The sequence below is a fragment of the Myotis lucifugus genome, unplaced genomic scaffold (genome assembly GCF_000147115.1).
Source record: "Myotis lucifugus unplaced genomic scaffold, Myoluc2.0 scaffold_1, whole genome shotgun sequence".
Taxonomy (NCBI): Eukaryota; Metazoa; Chordata; class Mammalia; order Chiroptera; family Vespertilionidae; genus Myotis; species Myotis lucifugus.
Window position 1 is genome coordinate 19,538,848 of NW_005871049.1, and position 13,498 is coordinate 19,552,345.

Sequence of the window (13,498 nt, forward strand, 5' to 3'; positions counted from 1 at the left end):
GGAGGATGCACAACCAACTGAGCCACACTGGCCAGGGCTCCCTATTTTTTTAAATATATATATTTTTATTGTTGATAGTATTACAGATACCTCCCAATTCTCCCCCCTTTACCCCCACAGCTCCCTATTTTTATTTGTCTTAGATTTTATCAGGTTAACCAAACCAAAGTGGTAAGAGCACATCAACTCTGTTTTTAAGTATGGAAAATGCAGCCAAAGGTTTAAGGTCATATGATGAGAAAAATATTCATAAAAGAACCAAATTAATACCTCAGCTATTCCAATTATTAATGAAAGCTTCTAATTGGTAACAATTAAATGGCCCATGATAATTATGTTTACAAAAGGGGAAAAACCATTCACCTTAATAAGACCTTTCTTTCTATTTTATTTTAAATTTTTACTCTGTGGGCAAGGGATATAAACTATAAAATCTGTCAGATTTTATAAAAACCCATTAGTATAACTTACTGATCAGGTTTCTTAAGAGTTGCTGTTTGTTCAATTCCTATCTGCACTGCCTCCTATTCCTCTATTTCTCCTAATAAAACCCTGCTTTAAAGACCTAGGTTTTATTATGGACTACTTATCTAAAGAACTCTTAAGGTCAAGGATCAAGTCCACATCTGTCTCATCATCTTCCTCTAAGGCAGTGGTTCTCAATCTTCCTAATGCCTCGACCCTTTAATACAGTTCCTCATGTTGTGGTGACCCCCAACCATAAAATTATTTTCGTTGCTACTTCATAACTGTAATTTTGCTACTTATGAATCGTAATGTAAATATCTGATATGCAGGATGTATTTTCATTGTTACAAATTGAACATAATTAAAGCATAGTGATTAATCACAAAAACAATAGGTAATTATATATGTGTTTTCCGATGGTCTTAGGCGACCCCTGTGGAAGGGTTGTTCGACCCCCAAAGGGGTCGCGACCCACAGGTTGAGAACCGCTGCTCTAAGGAATAATGAATCTTATATATTACTTTAGGACAAACCTCTTGACCACTAACATTTTTAAAAGCTAAATTTACCATGTATTTCCTGTAGAGAGGGTGTCCTGGTTTAGGGCGAGGGGGTAGCACCGGATCTTCACTTTTAAAAAATTGACTCTTGGTTTTTGTGAGTCTGGAAGCCACATTATTTTGTTTTTTCTGAAGATCCATGTCAGAAGAAGACCGATTCAAAGGTAGTTTTTTATTTGATGTTCTGGTTGCAGAAACTCTCGGGGGAGGTGGTCTTTCAGGGGCCCCCTTGGGAGGAGGCTGTCGAGCTGGTGTGACTTTTCCATTTATAGGTCTGAAAGGCAAGGTGGGAGCTGTGAATCAGTGTTTGATCAACATTAGGTTCTGTTTGCCCCCCTTTCCCCCCCCCCCCCCCCCCGCGCGCACAGCTTTCTGCTAGTACAATACAATTACCTAAACACGCAGGGTATGTTATTTCTGAGCAAATGGCTGCTGCATTAAACATTATATTATTAGAGGAAATGTCAATGTTCCAGCTTCCTCTCATCCTGCACTAGAGATTCATTAGTTCAAGACAAACAAGCATTTACTATCATGAGCTCACTAATGCCCCATTTGCTCGTAAACACACCATGACTGTTTCAGGAAACTAAGCACATTCTACCAAAGTCTGAGATGAAAAGCTTACAATAAGATGTCAGGTATATGTGATGTGATCTAGTTCATGATTAGAAAAGGAACATCAAACTACCCTAATATTCATGTTATAGGAATTACTATTCTAACTCTGGGTTAGATTAATATAAAGAAAGCTGTTTTGAAAATGAGCTAGGACAACCATTACTTTGAAAACCTTTCCTTAATCGCTACGATAAAAATAATTTGTAACATAGGAATAGCTTCTAATGGTATCACAGCTTTTTGTTCCAATAGCCCTGGAACTCGGGCAGGCAGGTCACCACGGCTCCTCATAACGGGGAGTGGGTGACAGTGTGAGAGTGAGAGTGTGAGTGTATAGGTGTGCGAGTGTGTGTTCATTCCAGAAGTGGAGTTGTTCCAGGTCCAGAAAGGAGTCTTGTTTGTTGGAGGAAAAGTAATAGAGATCTGTTTGTGTTCTGTGAGTTTTGGGGATTGAGTTCAAAGAAGCAGCAGAGATTCCTACAACCTGCTGTCAGAGCAGACTGTAGGCTAGCGGCCTGGGTGAATTCATGAGTTTAAAATGTATCTCTAAAAGAATATCTAATGCCAACAGCACTCAGTTTTGATGACAGAAAGGGGAGTCCAGTCTCTGAGGCATTAGCTGCTCTCGTACTTTTTAAAAGCTTTCCCACACTGACCTTGGTGGAAGCCTGGGGGGTCCTTGCACAGAGCCTCCCATTTGACCAGCCTGGTCGGATTCCTGCAAGTATCAGAGAATGTTTTTTAGTTAAGGTTCATCTGAAACAAGACCTTGTCAAGAGGAGTTGTGGACAACTTTTTGGCTGGATCTATAAGTGGAAATGTAGCTGAGTTAGAGAAAATAAAATAAGTTAGAAAGTAGACAAAGTTTTTAGTCTTGAGCAATATTAACTCATCCCACGTTCCCACCTAAATTGTCCACATCCTAATACAAGTGAAGACATAGAGGAGGAGACCGGCGATCTGCTATTGTAGATCATGACCCAACCAATTGCCCTGCATGGCTGAACACACAGCAGATTCAAAAGTATCGAGGATGATGCTTCAATCATGATGGGTTACACAGTAGCAATTTAAGCAGGAACTGTAGAAAACTAAAAACAAAAACAATGGCCTTTATTTATTCCATGATGACATGTAAGATATGTACTGCTCCTAAATTTAACACATAATAAGTGAAGTGGTGATTAGTTTGTTTTGCTTAGAACAGGCAGATCTCTCATCACTGGATGGTTTATACATTGTGCAGTGGGTTCTGAACTAGGAGGCGGCAGAACAATATGAGAAGTTTAAGGGACGGCCTGAAAGGAAGGCATGTGAGGAGAAACAGAAAAGGCCCAGGAAAACAGAAAGCTGGGACCACTAGAGCAAAGGGGTGGGATGTGCTGAGAAGAGATAAACCAGACTGCCACCCCTGTTGGACATACGCAACCCCTTCACTCTACCCACACTTTCAAATTACAAAAAAGCGAGCGAGAGAGAGACAGAGAGAAAAAGAGCGGTTAGAATGAGAGAGGGGGGGGAGGGGAGAGAGACAGAGAGAGAGAGAGACGTGCCCCAACCAGGGATCAAACCCGCAACCTTTTGGTATACAGGATGACTCTCCACCATGCCAGTTCTGAGAAGAGTTTTGTAGGAAAGAGTATAGGGGGTCATGTGAAAAACAAAAGACAGCTTGGAATGTTTTAGCTTAATAGCACATGAGAGAATTGGAAGTGTGGAGATCTATAGAAAGATTTCTCTAGGAAAAGGGCTTTAAACTGGGTCATTTAAGTAACTTTTATGGAGATGGTGTAGCCCAAGGATTGGGAAATGAATATAATACATGGAAAATATTTTCATATCTTCTGTTGAATGAGAAATTAAAACTTCTGTTTTTGGAGGGAAAAGTCCTCACCAAATTCTTCTAATTCTAATTGAATCTCCTTTTTAACCTTTTCTACTTTCTAAGCACCTAACACTGAATCCAGGAAATAATATTTCTCCAGGACCTCAAAAGGAGGGAAATGCCAGCCCTTTAAAATTACACTGTCCTTTTTTTTAAGGAGGTTTAACTATACCTTGAGAGATCTTTGAACTAAGACTGTTTCACTCCTTCTCTTATATAAATGAGTTAAAACTCACTTCAATGGATTTTAATTCACACTGAATATTTATAACTTTTCCTTAAGTACCAAATGATTAATTGCCAATAACTGTGATAATTGAAATGTGTTTCAATGTTTTAAAACCCCATTTTTAAAAACAAATTAAGCTTGCCCTTAAAACTTGGTTTCACTAATGAGTTCAGTTAATGTAGTGAAGAGAGTCACCAGCTCATAAACCCTGCAATATTCCGGACTATAATCCATGCCTTATAAATACGCTGCTGCTGATATTTCCCCCTGACAAATACTGCTATGATACTCGAAAAACTCATTTATTTCTTTGGCCACTTTAAAAATTAAAACAAAAAAGCAGAAAAACACTCTAGCAGATAGGCAGGAACTTTTGTTGTTTCTTCTCAACATTATAGTTTTTAGACAACTTAATAATTAAAAGCAACTTTAAAAAAATATAGATGTATAAATTTGACATAGAAAGTTATAGATGGACTGTAATAAATACATACCATATAATCCTAATCTAAGTACCAAATACTAGATGTAGTTTTCTCCAGATGGTGACATTTTATAACAACCTTAAATATCTTTTTCTCAATTTTCTACAATGAGCAAACTCTAAATCAGAAAAAAGGCAGTATCCTCAAATCCCCGATGAACATTAGGCACCTTTTGAAAGGCACTGCTGTATCTGACACACTGAGTATAGGGAAACTGTTCCTGCAGAAGCTACTGCCTTAGTATTTGCTTAAATTCAGGTGTATGCAGAGGTTCTGCCAACAGTCTTTGGGAGATTACTGATTAGGGCTTTCCTCCTCTTCAATAATATTCCACACCTAATTGGAGTTGCTCTGACCTCCCTGCATGAACATACAATGGAGTCAAGACAGCCTCTTCAATAAATGGTATTGGGAAAATTGGACAGATACATGCAAAAAAATGAAACTAGACCACTAACTTACACCATACACAAAAATAAACTCAAAATGGATAAAGGACTTAAACATAAGATGGGAAACCATAAAAATACGAGAGGAATCCACAGGCAGCAAAATCTCAGACATATGCCGAAGCAATTTCTTCACTGATACTGCTCCTAGGGCAATGGAAACTAAAGAGAAAATAAACAAATGGGACTACATCAAAATAAAAAGCTTTTGCACAGCAAAGGAAACCATCAACAAAACAACAAGAAAGCCCACTGCATGGGAGAACATATTTGCAAATGTTATCACCGATAAGGGTTTGCTCTCCAACATTTACAGGGAACTCATACAACTTAACAAAAGGAAGATAAACAACCCAATAAAAAAATGGGCAACGAACCTAAATAGATACTTTTTGAAAGAAGACAGAAGGCCAAAAGACATATGAAAACATGCTCAAAGTCACTAATCATCTGAGAGATGCAAATCAAAATGACAATAAGGTACCATCTCACACCTGTCAGAATGGTTATCATCAACAAATCAACAAACGACAAGTGCTGGCGAGGATGTGGAGAAAAAGGAACACTCGTACACTGCTGGTGGGAATGCAGACTGGTGCAGCCACTGTGAAGAACAGTATGGAGTTTCCCCAGAAAATTAAAAATGGAGCTCCCTTTTGACCCAGTGATCCCACTTCTAGGAATATATCCCAAGAAACTAGAAACACCAATCAGAAAGGATATATGCACCCCTATGTTCATAGCAGCACAATTCACCATAGCTAAAATTTGGAAATAGCCTAAGTGCCCATCGGCAGATGAATGGATTAAAAAACTGTGGTACATCTACACAATGGAGTACTATGCTGTGGTAAAAAAGGAGTTCTTACCATTTGCAACAGCATGGATGGAACTGGAGAGCATTATGCTAAGTGAAATAAGCCAGTCAGAGAAAGATAAATATCACACAATCTCACTCATTTATGGAATATAATGAGTAACATTCTGGCTTTTATTTTTTTAAATATATTTTATTGATTTTTTACAGAGAGGAAGGGAGAGAGATAGAGAGTTAGAAACATCGATGAGAGAGAAACATTGACCAGCTGCCTCCTGCACATCTCCCACTGGGGATGTGCCCGCAACCCAGGTACATGCCCTTGACCGGAATCGAACCTGGGACCTTTCAGTCCGCAGGCCGACGCTCTATCCACTGAGCCAAACCGGTTTCGGCCATTCTGGCTTTTGATGTGATGTGTGTGGATAGGCATTTTAGTTCCTGGAGAAGATGTTTTGTCTGCTGTACTGACCCTATAGATGCCATCTTTTTTGTTTGCAGATGCTTCTCTTCTTTCTCCAGGAACTGGTACCCTCTTTGTCCTGAATTCGTGAGCCACATTCTGTGCTGTACCTGTGACTCCCTCCTGCCCCAGCTGGCAGCCTCCTTGGGGAAGGCTTTGGGAGTCTTGGGTTCCCATGGTGGGCAACAGGGCACACAGAACATCTGCCTCTGCTGGCAGAATGGCTCCAGTGGCTCCTGATGCTCCTCACCATGGAGCCCTTCATTGTTTAAGTGAAGAAAGTGAGATTTGGCAACGATAGCCATTGTCCTGAGATGGGAAGTTCCTCAGCACGGAAGGCAGGAGAAACAGGAGAGGGTTTTATGCTGTGCCACATAAGACAAAGTGGCAAAGACTAAGCCTGTCCTCATGGGTTATTACGCTGGAGAAAGAGTTTTCCCACAGATCCTCACCCACACCTGAAGTCTTTATGGCCTCTGGTCCAAAATCATTCAGTAACTGTAACTCTCAAACGAAAGGAATTTCTCATAGATTTGACTTTCTGGCCTAGAAATCTATTTGTGTGATTTCAGCCAAATTATTTAACTTGTGGTCTGTTTCTCATCTCTTCTTCCTTCAGATCCAGTGTGTCTATTATGAGATGTATTTATTACAGTTCAGCACAGAATGCTTTGGCCCCCCACCCCTACCTTATAAACAGTGCAGGACAGGATTTTCCTCATGTTGGTCATGTGAGGTACAAAAAAAATGTGAATATAGTACTTCTCCAGATGGCTTAGTTTACTCTAACTTCCTTTTCTTGTTTTTCTAAAATGCAGGAGTTGCTTTGTGGACTGCTTAACACCAAATATAATACCTCGTGCTTTAATAGAGCTTTATGGCTTACAAAGCCCATGACTTGAATGATATGTATGCCTACTCATTATTCTCTCACTCTCTTTTATAATCCTTTACAGCAGATGCTGTAACCTTCTCAGATACTTTCTCCTTTGTGGAAATTTTGGACTTTCCTATTCAACAATAGTATGGTAGGGGCCCTATCATCCTCTTTTGGAATTTTTTGGCCCAGTTTTAATAAAAATTTATTAAAATGTAAGTGATCACTTTGAAAATGCAAGTGATCACTAAATTTCAATTCAGCCTACAGAAAAATCTCATTAACTTGATCTTGGTTAATTCAATTTAATGTCTTCTTCCAAGATATTTCTCTTCAACTAGATGATTAGATAGTTTGCATGTAAAATAAGCATAGTTAATACACAATGCAAAACTATTATGAAATTTGAACTGAAAATTTGTTTCACAGACTTTAAAAATTGGTTCCTTTTGAAACAAACCTTAAAGATTATCTATTATATGGGAATTTCAAAAAGTATAGGGAAATTGTATTAAGGTTGAAGGGAAAAAAGTATGTTTAAAACTCTTGGCCCACAATTTGTTAAGAAGCACATGGTAAAGCACTATTTTTTAAAATTCAAAAATAGTTCTCCCCTAAATTTCAGAGTAACAAATTTTTATGGTAATTATCTTAAATTATGTCACTAATTGATATTTTAAATAAAAACTGATCATTGAAATAAATCTATTTCCACAAATAGTACAGGTTTTTAGAGATTTTTCATAACTTCCTCATTATTAGGGCCATTTAAAAGAGATGGCTGATCAAAAAATAGACCCAGAGTCATAGAAGCTTGAACATACTGTTGAAACTCAGAGGGAAGGCAGGGGAGGGTGAATGGGAAGAGATCACCCAATGAACTTGTATACATAAAACATAACCCATGGACACAGACAATTGGGTAGTGGGGGGGGGGGCGGGTGGGAACAAAAGCGGGCTGGAAGAGGTTAATGGGGGGAAAAGGAGGAAATATGTAATACTTTCAACCATAAAGATTAAAAAAAAGATGACTAGACAATGAAAGAAAGGAGGCCATTATATAGGTATAGGACAAATTATTTTATGATGAAGTACAATGAATTGGCCTAATTCTTTTGTTCTATAGGGGTTTGTAAAATATAAAGTATCACATTAAAATAAGTACATGGGATTTAGAACCTGATTTGTAATAAGACATTTTTTTAATCTGACCAGTAAAATAATTTGCACATATTTAAATTAGCGCATCAGTTGGTCTTCAACCTACAACACTCTATAACGACCACTTACCAAGTCTCTAGTTCTGTCAACATTACTGGGTTTTCCAGATATTGTACTGTAAGTGTTTCCAATAGGCTTTTCAATAGGGAGAGGAGGTGGGCTTTGTGGATCCTCATGTAAACCTGGAAAAATAGCAGTAATTCATCAATAATTTCTGGTCTTTGGGGATTCAAAAGAATGAAATGACTGCAGCTCGATTCCTTAGGAAAATGGCTACTGTAAAAGATCCACACAAAGATGGATAGCTAGCCAAGCAAGTGAGAAAGAACTCCTAGCAAACTTCAGAAAACTGATGGGTTAGTAGACATTAGTTACGAAATATTTTATAGAGAGTAAAAATAATGCTAAATCATTATGACAGCAGCCAACATTTTTGAGAACTTTCTATGTGCCAGGCATTAAGTTAAGGTACTTTATTCACATACATTTCTCCAACTAACATCTATCTATGCACTAGATCTGTGCACTCCACTAGCTAGTAGTTATATGTGGTGATTTAAACGTAATTCTTACTTACTTAAAATTAAATAAAATTAAGATTTCAGTTCCTCAGTTACACTAGCCACATTTTAAGTACTCAATAGCCGCATATGGTTAGTGGCTACCATATTGTATAGCACAGATCTGGAATATTTCCATCTTTGAAGAAAGACCTATTGGACAGCACTACACTAAATAATATCCTACCCGTTTTTCAGATGAAGAAACTGAAACTGAGAAGATAATATATGAACCACCCAAGGTTTTAATGCTAGTAATTGTCAGAACCAGGGTTTTGAACTCAAAAGGCTATGCTCATTGTAATAGGCATGCTGCTTCTTAACAGGTGGGGTAGTCAACCTTCCCCCATCCAAATCATTAAATGTGTTTTGTAATCCATTAGCTCCAGATTAATGGGCATAACTGCCCCCTCAATTTAACAAATAATACCCTTATAGCCAAACTACATCCTTACCTCCGTCATCGTGGACTCCCAACTTATTTTAAAAAGAAAACAAAGATGACCAGATTTAATTAGTGACAACTAATTAAAATCTGTGTGCAAAAACACATGGAAAGGGGATGACTGCAACACACAAAGGAGGCTAAAGCCATCTTTTACACATGGCGTAGGCATTTAAAGGAGGTGGGAGGTTTTCCCATTCTTTCAAAAGACACTCTGCCTCCATTTCACAGGAAAAACCTGTAGCAAGAGGATGATCTGTCAGGTTTCTATTTTATCCAGAGACAGGAAAACACTCAAAAGGAGGAAAACACCCAGGCCAACTACCAGACAAACAATGATTTAGAGATAAGTGTTCTCAGTGAGAGACAGCACTGCTCTGGGATATTTAAGACACAGGAACATTCCAACTCAGTCACCATCTGGAAGCCTTTCTCTGTGCTGCAGTTACCTTATTCTTAACAAGGAAGTAATGAATTATTTAGGATATGATATTGTTGTGACAAACAATTACAGGTACAAAGTAGTAACAATATGCAAGGGGAGAGGAGACAGCTGACTGGCAGGGACATAGGAGGGGGTATGTGGGGAGATGGAGATTTCCAATTTCAAATAATGTGGTCAGCAGAAGTCTCAAAGAGAAAAGTGGCATTTGAGCAAAGACCCGAAGGAATGGTAAAGAGGGGAGCCATGCAGATATCTGGGAAAAAAACATCCTAGTCAGAAGGAACAGGTCCCCAGGGGAAGGAGCTGACAGGTTCAAAGAAGAGCCAGGGGTTTTGCACCACGAAGCTATTCCTTCCTTCACTTGTCCATTCCAAGTTCTTCAGACACCAAAAGTCTTACTTTTCTTCCTCCATGGCATATATGCATTGCTTGATAATTGTAATGATAAAATTCTTGGGAAATAACTCTCTGGAAACTGGCACTTCAGTTCTCTCATATATAGTTTCTGGAGCTTTGTCAGGATAATAAGTAAAGGTGCTTCCTCAATATACCCGTTTCAGGATTTCAGAACTATTAGTCCAATTTATAAGGGTGCTGACTGGAGTAATATACTTCCTATATATAATGGGGTAACATGCTCTCTATGATAGACATATATAACTTCATTTGCTATCAGTTTCAATTCCTTTTCTACCATATCTTTACCAGAGGCACCAGAGGATATTACAATTATTCTGAGTTTTAGTCTCCCACTATTCTCTCTACTTAAAGACATTGTTAAAGAGAAATAAAATCCAAATTTACTGTACTAATTGTCTAAAGAATTGTAAAAAAAAACCACCAACTTGCTTTTAAATGTCCTAGACTACAAATGATAATAAATGGCTGATCACACATACTTTCAAAGCAGACATTGATAAAAGAGCATGTATTATCCCCAGGCTCTTGGACAGCAAATAAAGAAGGCAGAGAAGTGCTTACATTTTCCTGGTTTGGCTGGAATTCGAATCACAGTGGGCTTTCTGGTGGGTGCTGGTTGAACTGCTGGTTCTTTTGTTGGTTCTGTCTTTGTGGGGACCTGGAAGGGATCTAATGAAAAACACAGTTTATTTTGCATGTTTTAGTTAACATGGACTCAAACAAAAAATCTCATTCATAATTAAAGAGTCATATTTTTCATGCCCCAGGGAAAACTATTCATGGATAAACAAAATCTCAGTTTGCAGAGACAAAAACAAAGTCGGAGCTCATGAAAGGAAATAACTTGATGCTCTGTAAATAATTCATATGGCTTTTCTTCCTCTCTGATGAGAGGGATCCAGGACAATCTTGAATTATGTAGAAGCTATCTTTCATGAGAGTGCAATCATTTCATAAGTGTCTGCCTGAAAATGAGGGGCAAGTGAACCGAAGAGCCAATTTTCCCTCTAATGTGAAGCCTCCCAGGCCCCCAGGAAGAAAAGACCTCCGCTCCCCACACGCCTGTGCCTGTGGAAAACTTACCCACATGCCTAGCACATGGTGGGTGCTCAGCAGAGTCTTAGATTTTAATACTTTAGTAAAATGACACTTCAGTAAAATGAAAATGAAAAACATTTTATCCTGAATAAGACATCCTCTTTCAAATATATCATTTCGGGGTAAGGATACATGACTTGGCATTTCTCTATCTTAACTGATTCATTTAAAATAGATAGTATATGCCCTGGCTGGTGTAGCTCAGTGGATAGAGTATCAGCCCAGCACCTAAGGGTTGTGGGTTCTATTCCTGGTCAAGGGCACGTATTTGTGTTACAGGTTCAATCCCCTGCACCTGATGGTGTGCATGCAGGAGGCATCCAATGTCTCTCTCCCTTTCCCTCTCCCTCTCTCCCTCTCTCTCTCTATCTCTCTCTCTCTCTTTCTCTCATCTCTCACTTTCTTTCTCTCTGTCCCTCCCTCCTCCTATCTCTAAAAATCAATGGAAAAAATATCCTTGGGTGAAGATTACCAAAGATAAATAAATAGGCAGTATATGCTTAGAAAAAGTATTTTTTTAAAAAACATAACCACCGAACTTTTTTCCTGAAAGGAATATTCTTTTTTTCTTTAATGTCAATGTTCTTTTCAGTAGTTTGGAAAAATGACCATAAAATTTTTTGAAGATGAGAAATCTAAAAATAATTAGATTAGCAAATATAAAATAAAATGCTATATAACTGATACTCTACACTGCACACAGGATCTTACGAGGCCACCTCTGCCTTTATTTAACAAGAGGCAGAATTAGTATAAGCTGTAATTCTGCACCTGCTCTATGAATATTTGCCTTAGGGAGACACTCCCTGTAAAACAATGCACCCCAGAGCTCCTGTGATGAACAGGACTCATGTTCTGCCCATTATGAGCTGCAGTTCAAGAAGCACCTTTTGCTGCCCAGCTCTTTGCAGGATATGTGAAGAGCTGAGCTCAGAATAAGAAGGCCCTTCAGCTCCCTGACACTTCTCCTTGCCTTCCACCCAGTTCGCAGGCAATCCTGCCATCTTATACCCTCCAAGAATATCACTCACTTGCTCACCTATGTATGTCTGCCATGTGCCAGTAACAGTGCTGGGTGGGGAGATACAAGAGTAAAGTACAATCCTATTTTAAGTTTATTATCTACCACCTAAGAAGGGCCTCCAGATGGTATGCTAGGTAAAATTATTATTAGATTACTGAGAAAAAAAAATTAGATGACCCCTCTGTGAAACCCTGTCTATCAGTTCACAAATGAGGCGAGTCTTGTCTAAGTTCAAAAAAACCAACTCAAGATTATCAAAACATCAAACTTTTTAAAAAGGCTCTTGTAACAATGTAACTTTCTTTCACTGTAACCTATGTCCCCAAAAAATAAACAAAGGTCCTTCTTTTAGGCCTAACCAAATTCTTTAATCCTTACTTTGTTATAGCATTATTTTCTACTTCAAAAGTAATATTTATTGTAAAAATGGGAAACATATGACAGAAAATCTCCTGTAATCCTATTCCTCTGGGAGTAATTATTATCTAAGATGTGGTGTATCTGTCTATAATTTTTTTCTATAGTACATGTATTATTATCTAGGTATTTTGCAAAACAAAAACAGGATAATTTTATATCCATTTCTTTGTAGTTTGCTTTTCTACTTTTCTTATTCAGTATTGGTTGGGTGCCTGCTACACATCAAACAAGCTAGATGCTGGGAATACTTCAGTGAACAAAGCAAAGAACTTTGCCCTCATGGTACTTTTACTGCAGCAAGGAGATGGAAACAGTAAACAATAAATATAATAGATAAGTAGTTCATGGGGTATATTGGAAGGCAAGAGGTACTACTGAAAAAGGAAAAAGTAGAGCAAGGTGAGGCACTTCAGGTGTGGGCAGAGGGACACAGATTGTAGCATGAAACAGGAGGGTGAAGTTGGGGAGGGTGCCATGACCGTCTTTCCAACAACTGGATTTTACATATTCTAATAGTTCTTCCAACTTGAATAATATACATTGGTCTTTAAGAAACAGCAGTACCACTGGATAAAAAGAGGTAGATACCCCTGTATTAATGCCCACTATTGCAAATATTACCTAAATCTGAACTCTCTGAATAGTTCATTTATTCTGAGTAACCCTAGCTAAAACAAAAGAATTTGAAGAGCCCATGTAATCTTGGCATTTTATTCAAATACAAAAACACAGTATCTTTCCTGTGTGTATTTTTCCTTTCTGTTCTTCTTTCTCCCCTGCCTTTGCCTCTGCTCTGCCAACATGACCCTTGTTGACACACAGTGAACTCTAAGGAGCCAACTTCCTCCCCCAGCTGCTGTAGGCTTGACTGTCCAGGAACTTGTCCGTCCTCCCTCTCCCAATCTTGGTTGTAATATACCATTCCCTCAGGGCTCTGTTGTCTGCTGTGCCAGTAACAGTGCTGGGTGGGGAGATATAAGAGTAAAGTACAATCCTATTTTAAGTTTATTA

General features: G+C 38.5%; 1 protein-coding gene across 3 annotated transcripts in view; it reads right to left on the bottom strand.

The window, feature by feature from the left end:
- Positions 1–13,498, bottom strand: part of SH3D19 (SH3 domain containing 19) — a 153,820-nt gene that overhangs the window by 24,385 nt on the left and 115,937 nt on the right. For all 3 annotated transcript variants that reach the window (XM_014455834.2, XM_014455829.2, XM_014455839.2), the window contains 4 exons: positions 10,507–10,614; positions 8,145–8,257; positions 2,306–2,367; positions 1,038–1,302 (listed from right to left, as the gene is read on the bottom strand). In XM_014455834.2, coding sequence (XP_014311320.1) covers positions 1,038–1,302; positions 2,306–2,367; positions 8,145–8,257; positions 10,507–10,614 — 548 coding nt within the window. The remainder of the gene's footprint in view (positions 1–1,037; positions 1,303–2,305; positions 2,368–8,144; positions 8,258–10,506; positions 10,615–13,498) is intronic.